Genomic DNA, 25,852 nt, shown 5'->3' with positions numbered 1-25,852 from the left:
TCCATCACATTCAGGAAGCGCCTGGTTTTGCTTTTGTCTTTTCGTGTGTGTTACTGAGGATTGAACTCAGGAAGATTCTACCTCTGAGCTACACCCCCAGCCTTATTTTACTTTTTATTTTCAAACAGGGTCTCACTAAGTTGCAGAGGGCCTTGCTAAGTTGCTGAGGCCAGCTGCAGACTTGTGATCTTCCTGTCTCAGCCTCCCAAGTACTGGGATTCTGGGTATGTGTTACCACGCCCAGCCAAGCTCCTGCTTTTAATAGACAGGCTCAGATAAGAAAACAAAAAGACCAATAGCCTCTCACCCAGACAGCCCTATGGCCTGCAAGGCGACGGGCACCAAGTTCAGACACAGAACAGTCCTGGAGGGGAAGGTGGCTTGCACGCACGGGCCTCCACACGTGCCTGGCCTGCCTAAATGTGTGTCTTCACTTACATTTCTTCATGCGTCTATTTCTTTGCACAGATGTGTCTTTGCACGTGTATTCTTTACCCACATGTGTCTTGTCATGTCAAGTGCCCCTCTTACGGGCAGGAGAGCCTCGGGTATAGAATGTTCTGGGAGTCTGCAAAAGCTTCGTACTGGCTCTCTGGGATTTCTCTTATCCGTGTATCAGTCTGCCTCATTTTGTGTGTGTGCGGGTCTGGGGGTGGAACCCAGGGGCACTCTACCTCTGAGCTACACCTCCTGCCCTATTTTTTATTCTTTATTTTGAAGCAGGGTCTCACTGAGTTGCAGAGGGCCTCACTAAGTGGCTGAGCCTGTGTGTGAACCGTGATCCTCCGGTCTCAGCCTCCCGAATGCTGGGATTACAAGCGTGCGTACCATGCCTGGCTTAGCCTACCTCATTTTTAACGTCTACATAAAGCTCCGTTTTGGGGCTGCATGATACAATAACCACCCTCCACTGATGGGCGCGGCCTTTCCAGGCCTTCTGGCCTTGCAGGTGTTAGGCGTGAGTGTTGCTGCCCTCTGGCCATGATGAGTGTTGGGGTTTGTGGATCATGCACCATCCTGGCCGCACACCTTTGAGAGTGGTGTGGCCGACCACTGGCCACACGGCTTCCACCAGGGGTGGCCAGCACTGGCCACAGCCACCACTTCCTTTGGCCAAGTGTCTCGTTGTGATGCGCGGTGTGTGGGAACGAGGGAGGGCCGCCTCGAGTCTGGCACGCAGCTTCTGCTGTGAGCTGCCCAGCCCAGCCCCTCCTGGTTGGCTTTCTTACCAATGTGTCAGGTTTCTACCATTCAAGAAACTACCCCTGGTTGTCAGGCTTATTGCAAACACCGTTCTCCAGTTCATAGGTGCTTATCTTAACTTTTGAAGATTGATTTCCTCCGGTGCTGGGGCTGGGACGCCCCCGAGCGGCGCCCGCAGAGGCTTAGTGCTGGGTCCTCACGCAGTCTGGCACCATGTGAGCAGACGGCAGGATCCAGGTTCTTGTAGCACTTGGATTTAGAAAGTTCTGTTTCCTCTCTTCAGATGTCTCACACTTTGTGCACCTGACGCGTCCGTCTGACACGGAGTCTCCTCCTTTGCGGCCCCAGGTTTGTTTCCCACTGGGAAAGGCCCTCTTGCTGCAGAGCTGTGAACAGCACGCCATCGCCGTGTGTTCAGGATGCAAGGATTTGGTGTGTTGAGCATGGGGCTTTGTCGGGCTTTTGTGTGGTCTCGGGGTGAGCTTGTCCTCGCTGTGTGCACGGCCAGTCACCACTGGGTCCTGGTTCCCAGGTGGCTTTCTGGATCCTGCCAGTCTCACTGGCCTGCTGTGCCTGGCTGTTTCAAACTATTTTGGTGCAGAACCTCCCCTAAAACACAGCTGGGAGCCAAATCAGAGGCCAGGGTCTGTAGTGACAGGTGGTGGGAGAGCGGTCCTGGAGGCCGTGTGAGTGGCCATCCCTACCTGTCCCCTTGAGACCACCCCCTTCATCCCGGAAGGAACTTGGGAGCTCTGCTTTGCGACCCTGGCTGCTCTCTTCTCCAGGATGTGTGGGGCTTCACTGTGATCTTGGAGGTGGAGGGACCAGTGCACAGGCCGGCCCTGTGAGGGCTCAGGACGGGATCACTGGGCCCTGGTGAGAAGCCAGTTGCCTGTAGCCAGAGGGCAGGGCTGGGAAGAAGTGTGGCCCAGCAAGGCTCTGGGCTCAGGACCTGGCCTCTGGGGCCTGCCAAGGAGCCCAGGCCCGCAGTGGTGTGTGCACCGCTGTGTGTGGGAGACCTTGGGCCGCAGCAGGGAGACTGGGCCAGATGGGCCCTCCAGGCCCCAGAGGTCTGTGCCCAGAAACAAGCTGCTCAGGAGGCTGGAGAAGGGGGGGGTAGGGAGAGAACACTCACATGGTGCTGCTCCTGCAGGTCAGCCTGGGTGGCCCAGCCATCCCCATCATGGCCGCCTCCCTGCACAGGGCACCGAGGGGCTGGAGGCCCAGGTAGGCCAGCCCTGACTGCCCTACAGTGGCTTGGGGGAAGGGCCTTGTTCCTGACCACATGGTTCTTGGTCCTGGCCAAGACTCTCATATTGGAAGCCGCACACTTGAGCGGACTCCTGGATCTGCTGTTCCTGACTCTTATTTTTGGAAACATCAGAACATAAGTCTTATTATGCTCTGTCTAGAAATAATGCCTTCCTTGAATTCAGTTTAGCTGGTCAAAAATAGGTGCAACCCTTTTCCAGGGCAATAATCCTGTCTCTGGAGCTAGAGGGGCCCTGGGGGAGTTGGGCTGTGGGAGGGGCCGGGCATCGGCTGCTCCTCCGGAGACTGAGTTGAAGCGTGGCTGAGGCCTTAGGTCTGGGGGAGCCGGACCCTGCGTTTGATCTGGACTATTGGGGCAGGCGGGCCACCTTGGGTAATGGAGGAAATGCCAGGATTGGAGACGTTTTGCACTTTAAGGCATTTGCTGGGAGCTTCAAGTATCTCTGGTCAACCTTCCTCTTGACAATCTTAGAGACTCACAGGACCCCAGTAAATGCCTCATCACTGGCTCAGGGTGATGGTCCTGACCCCACTCCTGTACGCTGGTGCCACGAAGTCTGTGGGATGGCTGGAGTGTAGTGTTGTGAGCACAGGCATGGCTGACCCCAGACTCTCCTTAAAAATCACCTTTTGGCATCTTTCCTGGAAACATATGTCCTTTTCTTTATTTTCAAACAGGGTATCACCAAGTTAGCATAAGCTGGCTTCAGACCTATGATCCTTCTGTCTGAGCCTCCCAAGTACTGGTATTACAGTTGTGTGCCGCTTCTCCTGGCCTTTCACGCCATGTTCTAATGGGGCATCCACCTTCTCATTTTCCACGGACTGGAAAATCAGTGACCAAAAAAATCATTCATCAAATTGATCACAAAGGCCAGCACACACTGTCCCGACCTTCCCATCTGCTCAGAATTATCTATTTCTCCCACCCTTTCCCCCAGTGGGGAAGGCCACGGTCAGAGGGGTTGACCAGTGACCGCTTCCTTCCCACAGGTTTGGAGCATCTCTGCTCCCTCTCGGAGCTGTGAGGATGGAGGAGCTGGGGAGACCCAGGCTGACAGCGATGCTTTCTGATGGGGGGGGTCACAGAGGGGCTTGTGGGAAAGGAGAGCCCACAGACCCTTCCTGGAGAAGCAGGTGTGGCAGCCTGGTGGCCCCAAGCCCTGCCCGCCCAGGCTGGAGCCTCTGTGAGAAGCTCTGGCTGTGAATACCCCAATAGTTCATTTGCACTGGGGACCTGCACTGTCAGAGAAAAACAAGTCCAAATGAGAAGGAAACGGGCTGAGATGCTGCTGTAATTTCCAAGTACAATCGTGGGGGCTGCACCCTCACCCAGTGCTTGGATTCTGATGGAGACCAATTCTCAGCACTTGTCCTTGGCTCCGATCTAGACTTCTCGAGGCTGGGCTGGGACCTGGTTACCTTAGCGGGCACAGCAGATTCATCCACAGCCTGTGAGGCCCCTCCTTTGCCCTCTTGTGCCCACCAAGTGTGCGGTCAGTGCTGTATTCCTGAGGGGTTGGGAGAAGGGATGTGGGCACCTGGTGGAGGTGGGCACAGTCACAAGAGGCACTGGGCATTCAGGAATTGGACTGCTGCTGAGATTTCTGTCAGAGCAGGGCTGAGGCCAGTGAGGTTTGGGGCAGGAGCTGGGTCAGACTGGGGCTGGCAGGAGTGGAGCCGGCAGCACCAGGGACAGCTCCCGCCCAGCCCAGCCTGGGCACCTGCAGCCGGCAGCACCAGGGACAGCTCCCGCCCAGCCCAGCCTGGGCACATGCAGCAGGCAGCACCAGGGACAGCTCCTCCCCAGCCCAGCCTGGGCACATGCAGCAGGCAGCACCAGGGACAGCTCCTGCCCAGCCCAGCCTGGGCACCTGTGGGCGAGTGTTGGTTGGTTTCCAGGTGAGCAGTGTGGCCCTGCATGGATGGGGCTGGATCCTTGAGGCTGGGGTGTGGCAGCTGACTCCTTGGGGTCCCTGTCCCAGCCTTCCATGTCGCTCCTCTCCCTAGGGCTGGAAGTCCTCCCAAGGGCAGCAAGCGATGAACTGAGATTCTCTCTGAAGGACTCAGCCATGTCCTCCTGTGCTAACTCTGGACTGCAAGTGGCTGTGAGCTTTGGGTGCCTGGGCTGTGAGCTTTGGGTGCCTGGGCTGTCTCTGGTCCCCTGGTTCCTTGGTTTTCTGGCAGGCCAGGTTTGAGGGATGGAAGCAGCTTAGAGACACCCTAGGAAGGGGCAGAGCAGGCTCCGTGGCCGGCAGTGTTAGATTCCAAGCCTTGGGTCCAGGCCCCCCTCCACAACCTCCGCAGTCTGGGAAAGCCTTTGTCAACACACCTTTCCTGCAAAACAGACAACCACGTGGTTTGTTAATCTTTGGATATCAACTTTCCATCAAAGCATGTGAAAATTTCTTTGCAAAGAAAAAATCTGAAATAAAGCCTTGTTCTTACTGTGAGAGGAAGTTTCAAATAGCAGCTTGTCCTTAACAGTGATGTATGGCTGCTGTTCACCCCAGTTGGCACGGGTTGGTGTTTGACTGTGGCCCTGTGTGCCCTCGCTGAGCCGTCGCGGGCTCAGCTGTCAGGTGCTTCCCAGAAGGCCAGGTTCGGTGCTGCTGGGCTGAAGGTGGGGGCTAGGAGGAGCCAGCCATCGCCTCGCCAGCTCCTGGGAGCACGGCCATTGTCCCTCTTCCTCCGCCCTCAAACCAGCCGTGAAATGTTACAGGGAAGCCATCACATGCCTTCCCCAGGAGTATCTGTGTTAGGGTTTGGATGTGAGACGTCCAGGTGTGGAGGAGGGTCATGGGGGCATGATTTGGGGCCTGCGTTGTCCCTGCCCCTGCCCCTCTGCTGCCTAGAGGTGAGAGCATCTTTCTCTCCTCTGCCATGCCCTCACGTATTGTCATGGTGGCTCCTGCCTTGGGCCTGACTGGCCATGGGCTGGCCTCTGACCTCTGACCTCTGGGCCCACAGTAAACTTTTCTTTCTCTAAGTTGCGCTTGCCATGTAATTTTGGTCACAGTAACAAAAGAGCTGCCTAAAATAGCCTCCCTCTGCCTCCCCCTTAAGGACATTGGGATTACGTTTGGGCCCACCTAGCTCATCAATCCGGATCCTCCTCCCTTCTCAAGGTCCTACTCTTTGTCACCTCTGTGAAGTCCCTTTTGCTTGTAAGGCAACATGTTCACAGGCTCCAGGGATTAGGGCCTAGATGGCCTTGGGGCGTTATTAGCCAACCCCAGCTGCCTGCAGCAGGCTCCAAGGCCCCTCTCAACCAAGGCACTGACCTTGGTGCTGGGTCGATTGGCTGAGGCTGAGGGGTCCCCTTGCATACACCTGTGTGGTTGCCAGGAGGGCGTGGGGCGTGGGGCGTGGGGCGCAGGTCTGGGTCAAGTGCAAGCCTTGGCCAGGGCCCAGCTTGGGACGGCAGGCTGTGTGGGCGCGGGCTTCCATAGCCTGGCTGGCCAGGACTCACACTGAGCTTCTCACAGCCCTGACCTCCTGGCGCTTGTGAAAGCTGTTCCACTCTGCATCTGGAGGCTGCACTGCCACAGGCGCTGGAGAGGCCCGGGCTGAAGGGACCCAGGGCCCCACTCCTGCGAGGCCCGGTGAGGGTTCAGAGTGCTCCCAAACAGATGTGGTCTGACTTGTGAGCCCGCATGGTGAGCAGCCTCCTGCTTTGCAGATGGATGAATCAGTGCACCGGCCGGCCGAGCCCAGTAGCCAGCACGGGAGGAGACAGCAGCTCCGAGAAGCAGCCACACGCTAGATGGCTGCGAGCTCCCATGCTGCCCCAGCCCCTCCACAGCAAGGTCCCAAGCTGCCCTCGCCCTCCCCCACAGCCTGCCCTGCTGGGAGCGCGTCCAAGGTCTCCAGAGAAGATCTGGCTCAGCCGGCAGGATCTTCATGCAGTATCCCATACTCATGCCTCAGAAATTACGGTTCCCGTGCAGTAGCCAAGCTCCGCAGGCCGTCTCAGCTGAGGCCAGGTGCACAACAGAGGGCTCAGAAAGCCTTGCCCACCACTGTGAGTACATATTTGCATTCACACACCACACACACCTGCAGACACATATGCACAAAGTTACATAGCACAGAGCTGCCCTCATGGGTACATTCATGCACACAGACACAGGCACACATGCTGCACCCACAGGCATAGGAATGCACATGCAGAGCCACACCCATGGGCTCATGTGTGCACATGCATAGAGTTACACCCATAGATACAGGCTTGCATATGCAGACAGGAACGCACACATGATCACACATGTACAGAGCTGCACCCACAGGCACAAGGGACACACATGAGCACACATCACAGAGCTGTATGCATAGGCGCACACATACACAGAGCTGCACATGCATGCATGCTACAGCACCTCGTGCAGACCTTGAGCAAAAGCTCAGCCAGGGGACCCGCAAATGCTGGAGTCCCCCACAAAAAACACTAGCTCTTCCCCCTTCAAAAAATTATATTAACATTATTTGAATATGTGTAATTGGAATTTTGTGTATAAGCATTATAACTAAAATAGATGGGCAGCGACAAGTGAGAGACTGAGTCAGCAAAGATCTTTTTTTCCCCAAGGATAAAGTCTGGGCCAAAGATTAAGCTCAAGCTGACCTTAGTTTGGGCCAACATATAAGATTAAGTTCAAGCTGACCCTATGATATGAGGCGAAGCATACTTTCTATGCTTTATTAAATGTCTGGCACCCAGCCCTGAAGTCTGTTCAAGACTTTTTCTGTCCTTGAAGTTTCCTGCTTGCATCACTGTGGGGTTTTGTCTATTCTGCCAAAATAAATAAATAAATAAATAAAGATAATACAAAATCCTGAATAAAGTTGGAGAAGCTTGCATCTGGTCTTGTGTGTCAGCGTCTTCTCTCCCTCGACCTAGACTCTTCTCTCACCAACACACGGCCCCGACTCCTGCCAGGGCCGGCCCCCGGCACATGCACACACAGGTGCACGCACATGCACATGATCACATATACACAGCTGTACCCACAGGCACACACATGTGCATACAGAGGCACACATGCATGACCACCCACAGATGCACGCACACGCACCCACCCCAGGGCTGAGTATCCTTCCACCGCACAGGTGTGCTCTAATGCACACCCTCCTCGTTGTCCGTTGACTGGCACCTGAGCGTGGCTGCCCTTGGCCAGGGGACTCAGCTAGCTTTGTGAGCGCCTGTCTTGTCTCTTGGGTCCTAGGACTGGAGTTGCCGGGTTGCACAGCAAGTACGTTTAACTCTCTAAGAAGCTGCAGGTTGCACGCTGGCCCTCTCCCTTAGCGCCGGGTTCCAGGCCTCGCACCGCCCTGCCGCCGGGGCAGGTGTGCCTTGCGGGTTCTCACAGGCAGTTCTGGGCGACCGCTGTCCTCGCACACTCCCGGGCCTTTGGTAAACCCTGCCTCTGTGTGTACCTGCGTGTGCCTGTGGGCGCACCTGGCCAGGCCTCTGCTGCTAGTCATTACTGTCTCGTCGTTGTTGTGGGTCTGCAGGAGCACATGCACTCAAGCTGTCCGTGACCAAGCCTAACTTAGAGCTTCAGTAAGAAGGGAGCCGGCAGCCAGGGAAACAGGGCGCTCTGCTGGCTTCTGCTCTCCAGACCCCATAGCCTCCCCCAAACTCATGCTCTGCCCTCCGGCCCTGCTGGACACTTCTGTGGCCCAGAAGCCGGGCTGGCTTTGTGCTGATGGGCGGGCCTGGCCAGGCGTTGGGAGCCAGGTGACTAGAGTGCTCTGCTGGAGTCGAGCAGGGGCGCAGGCTGCCACCCCACAGCCCCGGGTCCTGGGGTGACGGCGGCCAGCGCCTTCCTGTGCCCTGATGTAGTGATGCTTTACGCAGGCGCGGGGCTGTCCCGAGTCCTCCCTCAAGACCAGGATGACGTAGATAAAACACAGGCTTGATGGATGGGCGCGAATTTCATGACTTACCCCAACTCTGTCATTTGTAGAGTAAGAGTTAGAATAAAGCTGCTTTGACCATGTATGGGATATTTTTCTTTTTTTAATTGCTTTTTGAAAAAAAAAGCACAATTGCCTACGGCCCTGCCCCAGCCTCCCACCTGGAGTAACACCTTGAAAAAGGAGAATGCTGTATCTGTCTGGGGATCCACCTGCTGGCTTGGGGCGGTGGCAGTTCTTGCAGGAGGGTGCACTGTCCCCGTGTGACATGGTATGCGTGGCTGCTGCCAGTCCCCATGAGTAGGACACAGGGGGAGGCCCTCAGGTGCCCGGGCAGCACCGTGGGGCCTGGCTAGTTTCTGGTGCATCTGTTGTCAGGGTGGCCACAGCAGCAGAGCTGTCCCCTTGAGGGGGGACCAAGCCCCTGTGGCAGCTTGTGGGATGGCAGGCTCCAGCGCCTGGAGGGGCCTGTGTGTGTCTGGTGGGAGAGTGGGGGCACTGGACCAGTATGGAGTGCACAGTGGGCCATGCTCCTGTTGATGAGTGGCAAGAGCTGAGATGCTTCCATTGGGGGGACAGCACAGCACTGATCTACATGTTTGTGAAGGCCGGACCTGGGTCAGGCCGACAGTCAGGCGGGGCTGGGAGGTCCCGGGGGGAGGCTGTGGCAGGGCACAGGGTACTGAAGGGGGTGTTAGAGTTGCTTTGCTCTGACCCTCTCCAGGAGCTCTTTGCCTCTGAGCCTGAGAGGTCAGAGCAGGCGGCCAGGCGAAGGTTGCTGAGCACCTGCATCTCTTATCAGTGATGTCCAACTCCAGCACCTTTCTATCCAGGCAGAGAGGTATTGGAGTGTGTGTGTGGGGGGAGATGCTCATGCCCCAAGACCCACTGAGAGGTGTTCAGTGAGCTCTTGCATTGCTGTGCCCAAAGTACCCGAGGAGCACAATGTAGAGGGGAGGGAGGGAGGGAGAGAGAGAGAGAGAGAGAGAGAGAGAGAGAGAGAGGAGAGAGGAGAGAGAAGAAGGAGGAGGAGGAGGAGGAGGAGGAGGAGGAGCTAGCAAAAGATAGCATCCTCAAAGCCATGTCTCCAATGATCCCCCTTCTCAGCCATGCCCCAAACCTAACCTCACTGCCTAACACATGAGGTTTGGGGGGTGTTTTAATTCTAAATTGTAACATTCTGCCCTGGTCCAAAGTTTACGTTGTCTCACAATGCAAAATGCATTCATCCGGTCTCTACGAGTCTTCATAGACTTAACAGTCCCAGCATTGCTCAAAAGTCCAAAGTCTCTTGTGAGACTCAAGGCAAACTCTTAGCTGTGAACCTATTTAAAAATAAAAAGGCAAGTCACATGCTCTCAACTTACAGTGGCCCAGAATACACATTCTCATTCCGAAGGGATGGAAAGGGTCAGGGAAAGAAGAATGACCCCTTCCTAAAGCAAGACCAAAACTCACAGGGAGAACACCGAGTTCTGTCGCTCAACACCCAGCACCTCACACACATGGCAGTGAGGTGTTAGCTCTGAAGGGCTCGGGCATCCCAGCCACATGGCTTTGCTGTTTGAAGCTCTCTTGCGCTGACAAGCCTGCTTGCTGTCTGTAGCTTTCCTCGGCAGACATTCCACATTCCTGGCATCTTGTAATTCTGAGGGGTCTCCATTGCAGTTTTGGCTCCAATATCATAGCTTCTCGGGAGCTTCTTGAGGGATTTTTACTCTGCTACGCATGGCCTGTTCTCCTACACCTTGCCCTGAAATGACTCCTGAACTCCAACATCTTGCATTTCTGCAGGAACCAGTGCCATGGCTCTGTGTGCCGGGCTGGCTGAGCATGGTAAAATAAATCCCAGAGAAACCACTTCTTAGATGGTCCCATAGAGGCAGAGTGCTCCTAAGGCCTCTTCTCAAAGTGACCTCCTTCAATCAGCTCCCCAGAGTTATGCTGCCCTGGAGCCTGGACTGGCTGGGGTCCTGTTGATTCTGGAGATGCCCAGAGGCATCTTTCTTATAGTCTCTGTGCAAAGCCCTTCTCTTTTATGCCCGGAATCTCTTCGGCAATCACACCTTCCTTGGCCTCAGTTTCACACACACTTTTCTGGCCAAACTGACTTAAAAGATTTTAAATTTTTCTCTTTGCTTTCCATTCCCTTTAATTATAGTAAACCAGCATAAAAGCTGCCAGCAATACCCATGTGACTGCCTGAATGCTCTGCTTCCTTGAAATTTTCTCCAACAAATTAGTTATTCCTTCACCTTTACATTTTATTTGGCTCTCCATGAAGCCTCAGGACAAGGGAAAATGTATTCAGGTTCTTTGCCGGAATGTAATGTGTGGGGGATGTACTCCATTCCCGTCTGTGGTCTTCCATGCTCTGACACCTCATGACTAATCTACAGTCTGCATTCTGGTCTTTCCAAATTACTCTCACAAATCGATTCCGAAGTTTTCTGAACAACATGGTCAGGTTATTCACATCATGACCTCACTCCTAGTACCAACTTCTGTTTTAGTCAGCTTTTGCATCACTATCATCAAGATACCTGAGAAGCACAGGTTAGAGAAAGAAAGGCTTATTTAGCTCCCAGTTTTAGAGGGTCAGTCCATGGCTGGCTGGCTCCAAGGCAGAAACCACAGCATCAGGGTGAGTGGAGGAGAAAAGCCACCTCAGCCATGGCAGCCAGGAGCTTGGGTGAGGGGAAGTGGCCAGGGTCAGACATAGTCCTCAAAGCCATACCTCCAGTGACACACCTCCTCCACCCGTGCCCCGTCTCTGATCCTCACTGTACTGCCCAACACATGAGGCTTAGGGGGACATTCCAATCCCAAGCCATAACAAGTGCCACCCAAGCAACGACTGCTCTTTGGGCCAGTGTGGAGCGAATGGTTTTCATTGGAATTGATGTTTTCTTACCACTTGTCATGATCATGTTTAGGAAATCTTTTTTAATGATGGAATGGCCTCTTCTCACTTTTGCATCTTTGTGGGGGGTCGGTTAGATTCTAGTGTGGTGGGACAGGCTTCTGCTGTTCTTCTCCTGGGTACTACAGCATTCATGGTCCTGGAGTTCTTGGCAGGCCCCCGGGTGTGTGGCTGCATGCTCCTGGCCCGCCGAGGAGGGCCACAGAGATGTTGTATCCAGATGCAGTGAGTAGCCTCTTTTGGGGAACTGCTTGGACATTGGTGTGTAAACTACATAGATAGGGGCTGGTGCCCAGGACACAAGGAGCCAGGGGACCAGCCCTGAGCCCCCAGTCTTTCCCCTGCTGGGTTGGGAAGGACGATGGAGACAGGTGGACTTTCTCCTTCCAGGCCCTGAGCCTGTGAGTGCCGGGTGGCTGGGAACAGGATGGAGATGGGGCTGCCCTCGCCATCCTTGGCGAACAGCCCCGGCACCAGCTGCTAAGGCTGTGCCTTCGCTCCAGGGAGGGAGGCTGTGGGATGTGCTGTGTGCAGTTGACAGTTTGGAGGAAAGGTGTCGCGCCCGTATGGAAGTGCTAATGTGTGTGAATCGGCCCTGAGTTCACGTCTGTCTAGTTGTGACGCCATCACTGCACCAGGCAGACACAGGTACCGCCTCGACAGCCCAGTCTCCCTCCCTTGATGGGGGACTCCAGGTGGCTGTGCATGGGAGGTGGCACCCACTGGATGGTGTCCTGGGGATGAGGGTGCTGGGCATCGCCTCCCAGCTAGGTCTCCCTGAGGCGTTGCCAGGCAGGTGCAGCTTGACCCCCTCCCTCCTCACTCTGAGCCTCTCTCGTGCTGAAGCGGTCTCCATAGCCCACGCGTTCCCCCATCCACATGTGTCCACATGCATGTACTGTGAGCCCCCAGGGCAGGTCCTTTATCTGATGTAGGGGCAGATGGACTGGGAACTCCAGACCTGCCCCTGGTGGTGCTAAGGATGCCAAGTACCTGGGTGTGGGAGGGGCCAGGACTTGAACAGCAGATCCCTCTGGGAGCCCTGAGCTGTGGGAGGACCCCAAGTTCTGGCCACTGTGGGGTGACTACCTTCCAGTCCTAGGTGGGCTCCCCGTAGGCCCTGAGCACCTAGTGCAGTCAGCCTGGAGATGCTGTGCTGATCTGGCTCCTGCCCTAATCATTAATTTGCTGCAGTTTCCTGTGCCGCGCGGGATGTCAGGAGGAACGCTGGAGCCCAGGGCCAGGTTTGCTCAGGCCGCAGGACCCTGGGGCCACGCAGTCTGGACGCTCGGCCGAGTGTGCTTCATGAGCCGGAGCGTCTATTGTCATGGAGGTGGGGGGTGAGCGGGGGTGGGGGCAGGTGCCAGGCCCTGGGCTCTGGCCATTGTCCTGGGCATGAAGCCAGGATGGGTCTGCATCTGTGAGGCCTCAGTGCTATCTTGGCTGCTGTACTGTCCAGTTAGGATGTGGAGGACAGCGAGAGCAGTTACCTGGTGCCCTAGGGTTAGAGATGAGGACCAGCAGCAGGTCAGGGGCGGGTGGGAGGTGCTCCGAGGTCGCAGGGGCCCCACCTCCTTTCCCACGGAGGGTTGATGGTGAGCAGTGGGTGGCCAGGAAAGGAGGGTCTCGGGGTCATGCTCCAGGAACAAGACAGCCAGTTGGTTCCTGTGGACTGATGGGCTGGTGTCACCCAAGGACAGAATCCCCCATAGCCCAGAAGGCAGCCGGAGGTGCCGGGACTCAGGAGGGTGCCGGCCCCAGGTTCCTGGCCACGGGGTCTGCCTCCTGTCCTGCCTGTGAACAGGTTGTGCAGGTTCAGGGCACAATTGTGTCCTTCAAGTCCTTTGGGTCCTTTAACTGTCCCAGTGGACAGTACTTGAGTCTCGTGGCCATGGCCCAGGGGTGCCCTGCAGGTTCAGAGTCCCCACTTTGTACCGAGGAGTCCAGTGCCAAAGCCATCTGCTGCCTACTCCCAGCGCGAGAACTTCCTGTCCTGGGACTGGAGACGTCCTCAGGGGTCATGGTAAATGACCTGGGGTGGTCGGGGTACAGGGTTTGGTAGAATGCCGTCCCTTTGCTGCTAGGGCTCCATGTTCCTTCATCACAAGCCTGTGCTGGCCCCTCCTGCTCCATTTCCTCACCTTTGAAATGGGGGCGCTCCTGTTCCGTGGGGGCCCCGAGTGCCGCTCCTGGTCCTACCTGGGCTGTTCATGTCTGCGGAGGCTGGTTGCTAGAAGGAGCATCCTCAGCCAGTGCCTCCACGGCACTGTGGAGCCTGTGCCCTGGGCAGCCCCGAGCGTGGCCCGCAACTTCTCCTGGGGCCTCACGAAGTTGGACTGGGCGATGTTCTTCATCACAGAGGTTTCCTGGGTCATAGAATACAAGCAAAATTGAATCAATTTCTGCATGAATTTTAGCAACACATGACTTTGACTTTGGTATTACAGCTTTCCAAAAAGTTCCCACGCCTGGTATGGAACTCTCCTGGGGTGAAGGGGCTGTCCCAGAGGACACCCGAGGTCCAGGCCTTTCATGGGTGACTGGTGGGCCGGCTTTCATGGGAGAGGCCCCAGGTTTTGTTCTGAGCTCAGACTCCCTGTGGCCACAGGCAGCTCTCCTTCCCCCGGCCTCTCTAGGCGCTGGTCAGGACTCACTACCGAGGCCTCCAAGGGGTCAGGGGAGGACAGGGCCCTCAGAAGGTATAGGGGTGGGGTGTGGGCGCGGGCCGCCCCTGCAGGTCTGTGGGGGAGGCCTCTGAGCACAAGCATCGATTGTGTGGCTGATAACAATAGCGGTGACTCACAGTCCCTGTGCCAGGTTTATTTTTACTCTCCCAGGGACCATCTTCTCTCTGTCTTCCTCATTGTGGTTATGTTTTTGTCTGTTTTAAGAAAAGCCCTGGCTTACAAAAGGGCTGTTTTAACCCAAAATCTCCCCGGGACTTACAGCCTCCCTAAAGGGTTGTGGCTGGGAAGGGCTTCCCCTCCTGCTCTGGGCTGGGCACTGGACGGCGCGCCCAATGGTGGGCCCCAGGGAGTTGGGAAGGAAGGTCTGTTGAGACACACACAAAAGCCAGTCGTCATTTTTTTTAATTGGAAGTAAATGGTATACATTTAATCTGTATTTGGTGCCCTCCCCCACCCCCATCTTGCCTTTCCCCCCTCCTGACGTCGTTTTGTTTTTAGAAGACACTTTCAGGTGCTACCCACTCTTCTTGCTTTGGGTTTTATGGTAACCACACGAGTGAATGCCTGGCTTCCTACCCCTTGTCTCCCACCAGCCCGTGCCTGGACATTGGCCCCTCTGCCCTCTCCTCCTGCCTTTGACCCACCGCCGCAGGACCAAGGGATGTGGCTCCATACACAAGCCGAATGTGCCCGGGCTCCTGTGTCAAAGTCCGCCCATCACAACAGTCCCAGCAGCGAGCAGTCATGGGGAAGCCAGGTGACTTGCAGAAGCCCCTAGAGGAAGACCCCTGCAGCAGTGACCACTTTCCGTAAAGAGCTCCTGGCCTTGGCCCGCTCTAAGCAGTCTCCAGATCAGATGAGACGCTCTGAGAATGTACCAAATGCCACGCTGGGGACAGGCATCCAGGAGTTCCTCTGGGCTGCTGGGCTTGGGCGGCTGCCTGATGTGTGTGTGCCTGTCGGGCTCAGCTCAGCGGCCGTGGCCCCAGCCAGCCACCCTCAGGTGGGCCGGGCGAGGCTCCCCATATGCCTTGCTCCCGAGAAAACAGTAGGGGCTGCTTCTGTGGGAAGATAGATGACTTATCTCATGGCAACGATTCTGCTTCCACTCACCAGCTCTGCAAAGTGAAAACCTTCCTTGAAGAATGAATATTTCAAACCTTAGACTTTGAAATATTTATCTGCACCAGGCAGAGCCCGCGCCTGAGCCCCGTTGTGAGTTGCACGCTGGAGCAGGTCCTAGGCCTGGAGCTCCACGCGCGGCAGACAGAGATCCCTCCCAGAAGCCTGGTTTGATTCCTGGGAAGGAGACGTGTGAACTCTGGGTAGGATGGTTGGGAGTCGAACTCACTTCCTTTTTTACCTATACCATAATTCAGAGGTGTCTTACCCTGGAGGGGAGTGGGCCGCGGTGTCACAGGGCAAATCACGCTGGAGAACAGGCTCGCAGGTTTTACTGATTTCTCTCCCAGGTCCCGTCCTCAGCTCTCACAGACCTCTGACCAGATATCAGCTTCAGAAACATCCCTGTGACAACTTTGTAAAAGACAGCACCCTGCCCCCTTTTCTCCCTTATCCCCCCACACTTGCTTGCCTGGTGGCTCTCCCTACACCAGGTGCGTGCTCTGGGGCCTCTCCCTGGTCTCCCAAATGGGGCAGAGACTAATAAGGGGCCCCAGGGCCCCTTATTGTGGGAGCGGCTGGGGCTGAATGTGACCCCTGGCTGGATGTGAGGGGGAGGAGGGCCTGGTCCCCAGCAGTGGGTGGGCATGGGACAAGACTCTGGGTACCCTTGGAGGCGGACTGCTGGGCTTGCCAGTAAATCTGGACATGACTGGGCTTGTTCAGACCCTAAAGAGAGGATGCTGTTGGGAATGGGCCAGTTTGGGAATGTGTGTTCATTTTCTGACAGCAGGGACAGAGGTGTGGCCTTTGGGCCCCCGCTGATCTGAGGGTGGGCTAACCTAGAGACAAGCCCAGGGACCTTGCCCTGACAGGGTCCTCTGTGCATGAGAGGACTCAGCACTGAGGACCCCATGGGAAGCCGCGCCCCTCAGCCCCCTGAGTTGGGGTTTGTGTACTTGCTGGCTCACAGTGACTGCGGGGCACAGTGGCACCCTCAGAAGCCTCAGGGTCCTGCTGGAAGGCACTCGTGTTCCAGGGTGACGTCGTACCTCTCACGGTGCCAAGGCAGGCTTCAGGGTGTGGCCCTTCACTCCACAGTCCCCATCCTGAGTGGTTCCCGTCCTCAGCCCAGCCTGGCTCCTGCATCCCTTCTCGGTACCCATGGGTGGCAGAGCTCTCATCTTCAGGCCCCTGCACAGAGCTGCGCCTGCCAGGAGGCCTCCCCTGACTCCATGTTTGGTCAGGCCTGCTTGCCCAGCTTCTTGCTGCCGGTCTGCTCCACGCGGAGTGAACAGCCCCCCATTCTATGCTCACCCTCGAGCCCCGGCCCCTCTGGGCATCTAGCAAGCATCACTGGCAATGGGGACACTGATCTTCACCCTGAGCTGGCTCTCACCTGTGTGGCTGCTGGAAGGTTTGTGGAAGCCATTTCCCCAGGACTCCTCCCAGGCCACACACCGTTCCTCCTAGCCCTGAGAGAGGAGACCCTGCCTCCCCGGGCTCTGGCAGCCCTGCTAATCCCCCTGACTTGTGCAGACTTTAGAGTCAGACCCCAGGGGAGTGGCAGGAGTGCCGCAATGTGGATGTCAGTGAGCGCCGCAGATGTCAGCCGTCTGCATGGAGGTGTGTCTGTCTGCAGGTGGTGCGTCTGCATGGTGGTGCGTCTGCATGGTGGTGCATCTTCAGGGAGGTGCGTCTGCAGGTGGTGCGTCTGCATGGTGGTGTATTGGCAGGGTGGTGCGTCTGCATGGTGGTGTATTGGCAGGGAGGTGTGTCTGCAGGTGGTGTGTCTGTCTGCATGGTGGTGCGTCTGCATGGCGGTGTGTCTGCATGGTGGTGTGTCTGCACGGTGGTACGTTTGCATGGTGGTGTGTCTGCACGGTGGTGTGTCTGCAGGTGGTGCGTTTGCATGGCGATGCGTCTGCAGGGTGGTTTTTACTACTTCAGACCGCTTAGTCTTGCGCTGCGAAGCCCATCATGAGATGACTATTTTGACAAATTCTGCCTGTGGATTTCCTTCTCTTTATTGCCTCCTTTGAGTGCTGGAACAAAGCTACCATCTGTTTTAGGAGCCAGAAATGGGTGGAGGCCAGGCAGGGCAGGTGGTTACGGGAGGGCTGGGCCCTGGGCCAGCTCTTTAGGGAGCCCATCCTAGGCTGTTAACTACAGACCCTGGGGGGAGGGACCCAGAGCCACAGAGGTGTCAGGTTCTGCCCCTCCTGGCCTGGTTGGCGGCTGGAGAGCTATGTAAGCCCCTGTGCTCCGTGACATGGCCAGGGTTCCTGCCAAGGCTGGTGGTCAGGAGGAGCAGCAGGTCTGTAGTCCCCCGTGGGGTCCCCTGGCACCCAGAGGCCTGAGACTCACCTGGCAGGGGCTGGTGATTCTGAGCAGGGTCCCTGTGGCTGTGGCCAGCACCCTCTAGGACAGTCCTTGCCAGTGGTCCTAGAGTAGGGCATGTCCTGGCCAAGGATTCCGCTCTGCTGGCCTCAAAGTGTCCAACAGCTACACCTGGGTCAGTACAGCACCCCCCACCCCCACATCTTCCCTGAACAGCCTCTCTGTGGCCAGTTTCTTGGGTGCCACTCTCCAGGACCCCCATCCATTTGGCTGGCTGCTGCCCTGGTTAGTCTTAGGAAGTGGGGCCACTGACATTCAAAGCCACGGGCGCCAAGCGGCTTGGGATGCATGGTGCAGACACCTCGCCATCTTCACGGGAAGCTGAGGGCTGGCAGGAGGCCACAGGCCAGCCAGCGTCCAAGCAGCAGCACGCGCTGCCCTGGGGCGTGCTGGCTCTGTGCCCCTCGTGCCTAGGAGTCCTCATTCTCAAAACCCTTGATGGTGGCACCGGCTCTGCAGGTCTGCCATGGAGCAAGATGGCCGACGCAGAGCCCCTGTGCCTCAGACCTGCGGCTGAATGTATTTATTTCCCATCCTCTTCCCCTCCAGGAAACTAAAGTGGGAAACTCGTACTTATTCTCTGGAAGTAGTGGTTGTCTTGGCCGAGTTCCTGTGTGTTCACAGCTCAGCAGGGTGGCACTGGGCGCTCTGCACTGGCTGCCTGGGCAGGAGGATCCCTAGCCCATCTCCTGTGCAGTGCTGGGCTGGGGGCTGGGATGGTGGCCCAACTGACTCCACCATTCTGGAAGTGGGGTGGGCTTGCTTTATAGGGCATTGTCCTCAGCTCTGCTGATGGGGCCACGGCTGCTTGGGCATGGCTCTTGAGATGCTGGGGTTCTTGTACCTCTGTAGGAGCCTGGGGGCCCGGGGGAGCAGCAGCTAGCCTAGAACTTTCCAGCAGAGCTCACCTCCCAGGCTGCACAGCGGCCAGTTCAGCCTTGCCCCTCCCTGGAGCCGCTGCCTTCCTCGGCTGCGATGCAGACCCGAAAGTCATTTCTGAACTGGCACTCCCAGGATGCCACACTCTGGTGGCACTATCTGAGGCATGGGACTGGGTGCCAGCCACAGTCTTGGTTCAGGCTGCCAAGGACAAGAGAAACGGGTCAGTTTAGAAAGACTCCGCAGCAGCCAGCATCTCCCAGTGTCCTCAGCTCTGCGCAGGGCGATGTCTGAGGACTGCCATTCCCGCGCACTGGCCCATGCTGGGGCTCGGGAGGGCAGAGTGCTCAGGCCTCACTTTTGGGTGGCACCTGGCCTGCCACGTCCCGGTGCCCTCTGGCCTCCCTCCTCTTCCTCCCAGTTTTGCCCCGTCATAGAGCAGGCTTGGGGGATTGCCTTCCATTCCTACATGGCAGAATCTGGGAACTGTGCCAAGCAGCAGGGGGGCTCTCCAGGTACCTGGATGCCGGGGTTGATCGGGTGCCCTGGCTGCCTTGGCGCCTGCTCGGCGGTGGCATAACCTCTGGGAGGGTTTCCTGGGGAAGGAGGCTGGGATGTAACTGCATTGGAAGGGACAAGTGTCTTTGCATGGTTCAGGGTGCACAGGGAGCTCACATCACATGGGCAGAGGCTACAGTGTCCTGGAAGCGGCCTGCAGTGGGTGGCCTGGGCTCAAGGCAGCCTGACCTAGAGCTGCGTTCTCGGGCTTGGTGACCACAGTCCTGGTCTGTGGAATGCAGGCCCTTTCCCTGAGGGCCTCCCCCACAGGTCACCACTGCAGATGCTCCGCAGAGCTCCCCATGTCCACTACCCCTCAGTCCACCGAGGGTGGTCCCAGCCCTTTGCTGCACAGACCCTCCACCCCGCGGGCCCTCCCCTCTTGAGCCTCAGGGAGCCTCCCGCATAACCGTCTGCCCCGCCCTACAGGGTCCTGTCTAGACAGCAGGGGTGGGGCAGCCACTTGTCCCAGAGTCCCCAGGAATAAGTGACATAAGGGGAAAGGGGGCTAAATTACTGTGTACCCGGGGTGACCCAGTCCCGTTCTGCAGCAGGTTTCTGTATGGTGAGGGTTGAAGCCGCGAAGGCCCTCTCTGGACGTGGGTACTGGGTGCAGACCTGGGGCCCAGGGCATCAGCTGGAGGGCCTGTCCCAGCTGCTAGGGGGTGCTGGGCAGAGAGTGGGGTCGCCTGAGCTCCGTGGAGAGGGGCCCTGCCTGGCACCGTGTTGAACCCGTAGACACTGGGAAGCCTCCACTCTGGATGGCAGGAGGCCTGGGACCTTCTGAATTGATCACCGGGAGGGGTTCCACACCTGGTCCCTCAGCGCAGGGCTGTGGTGGAAGGGAGCCTCCTGCAGGGTGAGGCGCCTGGGGCCCACGGGCCGCAGGGCATGGTGGCCCACGAAGGCTGGAGGGCTGTGCCTGTGGGGGCTTTCTGCCACCTCACCTGATCCCTCTCTTTCATCCCACAGTGAACTTCGACCACTTCCAGATCCTGCGGGCCATCGGGAAGGGCAGCTTCGGCAAGGTAAGAGGGCAGGATGTGCATCGCCGGGAGCTGGACAGCCGGCCCCTCTCCTGCCTGCTCCCTTGCTCCTCTGGAGAAGCCGGCCCCTGGTGGGTAGTGGGCTCCCGTGTGTCAGGGAGGGAGTTGGTGCTGGGGCATCAGGTGGGTGCTCCGCCCAGTCCCGGATGGCCGTCCAGCTCAGGCCCATGGGCCTCGGTCTCTAGGTGAGAGGGTGGAGCTGTGTCCACTGCTGGTCCCCAGGCCATGTTTTCTTAGTGGGGGCACATTGTGTCTGAAGGGGCCACACGGTGTGGTCAGCTTCCCACATCCAGAGCCCCTGAGACACTCAGAGGCTGCAGCTGGCAGCTGGCCAGTCTCTGGGCCACTGGTGACAGGAGCACAGGGTGGCCAGCATGTGTCCACGTCCTGCAGGCAGGCGGCCCCCAGGGCTGGAGCTGGGCCATCTCCCGGCTCACCACTCTCCTCTGTTGGCCATATTTGACTTCCTGATTACTGCCTTGTGATATCCAGAGTTTGGGGGGTAATTATAACTCAAAGAGGCTTAACGAGTGCTCTGAAAAGGTTGGAATTAGTCTTCTGTGGCGACGGCTGCGTGCGGGTGAATCACTCCTGAGTGGACATCTTTTCAGCTGTCCAGGGGGCTGGGCAAATGCTTTGGGGCCCCCTCCCGTCTCGTGTCTGCACAGCTGTCTGGACACTGTCTATTTAAGCTCCGTAAGCCTTTTTAAAGGGATTGCTCTGAGCCTGGAGCAAATGCGCAGGGTATTTGAATGCGATTAATTGCCTGCATCTCATTGTATCACGAACGATCACTGCGCTGGGTTACCGGAGTCCTGGGGTAATTATAAGTCAGAGCAGATGAGCCCCGTCGCACAAATTCACTGCCACACATCAAGGGAGACACTTTTAACATCTCTGGTGTCAGCAGGGGCTGATGGGCCTGTGTGTATGGACCTTGAAGAAGACCTTGTGGTGAGATCTGGATGTCCATGAGGCCAGTGGGGATGCCTGTGCTCCTGTACTCCAGGAGTGCAGCCTGCCCCCAGGCCACAGAGGGGCAGGCAGGCGGTGTGCGGTCACCAGACATTCAGAAACCACTACAAAATCGAGGGATGCTGAGCCGCCCGGAAAGGGCCTGGCCAGGCAGCCAGAAGCCAAAGGCTGTCTGGGCTGGGCAGGGCCAGTGGGCGGTTGCGGGTGCTGTTCCCTGTGGCCCTGCCTACCCCACCCCCGCCGCTGGAGGGTCTCTCTACTCTCCCGATGCCCCTCACCTCTGCTGGCCCTGCACCTTGTCCTGGAAACTGTCCACGCGCCACAGTGTCAGCAGCCCTCTCCTCTCCCAGTGTTTGCAGAAGCATGGCTTCCTGTTCCTCCAGCCTGTGGCTTGGAAATAGCCCACTGAGGGTCACCGCCCTGTAGTGAGCAGAGGAGAGACAGGAGCAGCCACGGGGTTTCACTTGAGATGCAAGTTAGGGTGCCATGGGAGGGCTCCTTCCTGCCCGGCTTAGCTGCCTAATTAGCTCCCGGGGTCTGGTGGCTGCTGGTGGAGTCTGGGGTGTGGCGGGGGAAGCCTGCCACAGGTTGGACATGGTCTTTCCCTCTGCTTTCTGTGGTCAGGACGGTAACCCCATGGCTGGAAGGAATGGGGACTTGGAGAGCAGCCCGCGGCCTCTGGCGGGTGGGGACGCATGCGTTCATAGTGGCCAAGGCTCAAGGGCTGCGCTTCCCTGCAGGAGAAGCTTGTGCACAGGCCTCACCGCGCCTGGTGCCCAAGACTGCCCAGCCCCACGCAGCCCTGATGGCAGCCATCGGTGTATGCTCCCAGCTATGGACTTTTAACGTGGGGCTGCTCCACCTCAGGGGCCATAGCTCCTGGAGACAGAGAGTCCCCATTTGTTGCACCTGATCCTTGGTTCTGTGTTCCATTTTTAAAAAGCTGTCGTCAGTAACACATCACCTGACATCTGTCCTCCCGGCCGTCCCGTGGCACGGAGCAGTCACATTGCTGAGCAGCACGTCTCTGGAACTTTCCCCATCTTGCACAACTGGAGCTCTGTCCCCGTTAAATAGTAACTCATCCCGGCAGCCAGCCAGTGCTCTGCTTTGTCTCTGGTTTTAACTGCTCTGAGTAGCTCATCATCTCAGTCCATTCAGGCTGCTATAACAAAAATACCACAGACTGCCTAAGCAGCAGACGTTTATTTCTCACAGTTATGAAGCCTGGAAGTCAGTTACGGTTTGGGTTTAGGAGTCCCCTGCAGGCTCGTGTGTTGACAGCATGACCCTCAAGCCAGGCCTGATGGCGTGTGTCTGTAATCCTAGTACTTGGGAGGCTGATACAGAAGGATCACAGATTCAAGACCAGCCTCACCAACTTAGAGAGACAGTCAGCAACCTAGAAAGACTGTTTCAAAATAAAACAAAACAGAATGCTCCTGGGTTCAATCCCTAGTACAGAGAGAGAGAGAGAGAGAGAGAGAGAGAGAGAGAGAGAGAGAGAGAGAGAGAGAGAGAAGAAGAGAAGAGAAGAGAAGAGAAGAGAAGAGAAGAGAAGAGAAGAGAAAGATCGCCAATATAGAAGTTCACAGCTGGAGTGCACCTGGAGACCGGCCATGGTTTCTGCCTTGGAGCCAGCCTACTATGGACTGAACCTGCAAATTGTGGGGCCAGATGAACCTTCTGGTTTCTCAGGCATTGTGGTCATGGTGATAAGGAAAGCTGACAGAAGGTCCAAGACCCAGGCAGACTCCGTGCCTGGTGGCGGCTCCTTTCTGGAATAGACGTGCCTTCTTGCTGTGCTCTCACCTGGTGGGAAGAGGGCACAAGACACCTCCCTGCGGGGCCCCTTGTGGGGGTAAAGGCCTCAGTCGTGATGGCTGTGCCCTCTCGACCTAAGCCATCACCCAGGAGGTCAGAATGTCAGCGCTGGAGGGACGTAGATTTCCGTCCTTACTCCTGCACTGTTTCAGTGGACTCTTGCGGGATCTGTCTTTGGGGCCTGGTCATTTCACGGGGCCGACTGCTCAGAGCTCAGCCGTGTTGGGGCATGTGTCCGAACCTCCTTCCTAGTTAAGGCAGCCATTCCACCGCTCCTCTATAGCACGTTTTGGCTGTCAGTGACGGACGCTCGGGCGGCTGTCTCAGCTGTCCTGAGGGTGCTGCTGTGGACATCGGGTACAGAGATCTCTTGGAGGCCCTATATTTAAGCTTTCACCTCCAAGTGGAGTTGCTTGCTCATGGGCAATTCTATATCTGACTTTCTGAGGAACCACCGTCCTGCTTTCCCCAACAGCTGCGCCACTTTACATTCCCCCCAGCAGCACACAGGGCCGTTTTCCACATCCTCACCAACAGCTGCTGTGCTCTGGGTTTTGGTAGTAGCCTCCCCATGGGGAGCGGCACCGTTTCCTTGTGGTTTTATTTTATTTTATTTTTTATTTTTTGGTGGTACTGAGGTTCCTGGAAACCCTTCTACCTCTGAACTACACTCCCAGACCTATTATTTATATAGGTTTCCATATAAATTATATATATATATATAATATATATATATATATAATTTTTTTTTGAAACGGGGTCTCTCTTTTTTTTTTTTTTTGAGGGTCTGGGGATGGAACCCAGGGGCATTCGACCTCCGAGCTATACCCTCTGCCCTATTTTTTATTCTTCATTTTGAAACCGGGTCTCACTGAGTTGCAGAGGGCCTCACTAGGTAGCTGAGGCTGTCCGCGAACCGCGATCCTCTGGTCTCAGCCTCCCGAACGCTGGGATTACAAGCGTGCGCCACCACGCCCGGCTCCTTGTGGTTTTAAATCATGTTTTCCTGAGGGCTACAAAGACTGGTGCTTAAATCCCGTGGACGAGATTCTCATCCTGAGGAGGAACCATAAAGGCAGGGTCTCTGTGCCTGGGACCCCGAGCCCCTGAGGGCGTAGAAGCTGGTTTTGTTGACACTGGTTCTGCTGTGCAGAAAGGTGAGGTTCTTGCTGAGAGCAGAGTCTGGTGGGCCGTTTCCTGTAATGTAAGTAAGCTGGGGCACGCGGTGCAGCGCCCAGGAGTGCGAAACCCATCCCAGATACAGAGATGAAAGATTAGTGTCAAGTGCTGGGATCAGAAGAAAGAAGGAGATTGAAGAACCAGCCGGCCGAGGTTCTTGTTCTGGTTCCAAGTGAGGATGGCCACGGCACTGACCGGTCATCGGGCTGCCCCTGAGCAGGGCCTTTTTCAGTTCACCCTTCATGGAGCAGGAACTGGGTGCCTGAGGGTCACCTGCCCGGGGCAGCAGGTTCTGATGGCACCGGCTTTCCTCCCTGAGCCACGGTTCTGAGCAGAATCCCAGAAGAAGCTGAGAGTCTTGTGGGAAGGGCTCCATTCTGCAGGGTTCCTGCCCCTGCCCTGTGTGATAGGTCAGCTTCCAAGAGCCTGTGTCCTGGTCAGACCGACTGCTCACCTGGAACTTGGTCATGAGACGTAACTCCCTGGAAATTCTCTTTCTTTCTTTCTTTCTTTCATTCATTTTTATTTATTTATTTTTTGTAGTATAGGGGCTTTTCTACCTCTGGGCTGGGCTATACTCCCAGACCTATTTTATACTTTATTTGGAAACAGGGTTTCACCAAGTTACCGAGAGCCTCACTAAATAGCTGAGGCTGGCTTCGAAACTGTGCGCTCCTCCTGTCTCAGCCTCCCAAGCGCTGGGATTACAAGCGTGCGCCACCACGCCTGGCAATTCCCTGGAAATTTCTGTGCGGACTACGTATTAAGACTAGTTGAGGGGAAAGTTGCTCTCTTACCATTCAGGGGCCCAGTGCCTTTTTATAAAAAGTCTTAGCACATTTTAGTTCTTTTAACATGTTCTAATAGTTGTGTTTACTGTCTGCTGTTCTTACAATTGTCATATGTGTAACGTTTTGTTCTTGTGAATAGGGAGATCTTTGCCTCAGATTTGAGCAGCTGTTGACTGCACCTACCACGTCAGCCCTGTCCCCGCGTCCGGCCCTGCCCTCGGCCTCGCCCTCACTGTGGCGGGTGAGGGGGCAGGCTCTGTGCATGGCACTTGCACCCAGCCTGGGGCACAGTTGGCTCCATGGACTGGTCCTGTGGGGAGGCAGAACACGGAGGGAGGGCTCAGTGGAGGAAACCTGCTCAGCTCGTGAGGTGTGTGGCCTCGGGCATCTGTCTGCCTCTTGCCCCTGCTGTCCCTTCCTGTGGGACCCAGAGCCAGACCTCTGCAGGAGACACCTGGACCCTGTCCAGCCCCACCCAGAGCCTGTCTTGTGCATGATCCTGGGTGCCCACCAGGGCTGCTGGCCACATGCAGGCCTCCTCCATGCTGCTGCCACCTGGAGGCTCCCGCCAGCAGCCCTTCCCCAGGAAGGTCAGGGCCACTGGCCACGGCAGCTTTGTGGAGGGCAAGACGCTGAGACTCCAACAGGTGCCCAGGGCGTCGGATTGCCAGTCAGGGGACCAAGAGAAGCCAAGCTGCACAGCACCAGGGGGTTCTGCAAAGGTCAGGAGGAAAGGTCAGCATGACTGGGTGGGCTGGACCTGGGTGTGGGGCCTCACCCTGGCCAGGCAGCTCTGCCCTGAGCAGGCAGGACTCACAGCACCAGGCAGGGACCTCATGGCACACCCCCAGCCTCAGCCTGACCCAGAACTGCTGTTGCCACCACCACAGGACGGGGTAGCCGGCCTGGTGGCCTCCCTTCCGCAGAACGCCTTGAGCCAAGCAGCGTGTGTATCACAGGTCCTAAGTGGGCCAGAGCACCATGTGAACGTGGGCCTGCCTGCGGGGCGCCCAGGCTGCGCCTTTGCGCCCTAAATAGCTGTTTGCCTGTGAGGCTCGGGAGGAGGAGCGCCTT

The 25,852-nt window shown here is 56.9% G+C and overlaps 1 protein-coding gene across 1 annotated transcript in view; it reads left to right on the top strand.

Moving 5' to 3' along the window:
• The window catches only part of STK32C (serine/threonine kinase 32C), a gene marked incomplete at both ends in the record, with an annotated part of 69,058 nt that overhangs the window by 23,356 nt on the left and 19,850 nt on the right, over positions 1–25,852 (top strand). The window contains one exon of the mRNA XM_080694886.1: positions 19,936–19,991. Within this exon, the coding sequence (XP_080551012.1) occupies positions 19,936–19,991 (56 nt within the window). The remainder of the gene's footprint in view (positions 1–19,935; positions 19,992–25,852) is intronic.

The sequence above is a fragment of the Muscardinus avellanarius genome, assembly GCF_963383645.1.
Source record: "Muscardinus avellanarius genome assembly, chromosome: 4".
Taxonomy (NCBI): domain Eukaryota; kingdom Metazoa; phylum Chordata; class Mammalia; order Rodentia; family Gliridae; genus Muscardinus; species Muscardinus avellanarius.
Note: the sequence above shows the minus strand (reverse complement) of the source record. Positions and strands in the feature narration are given on the sequence as shown.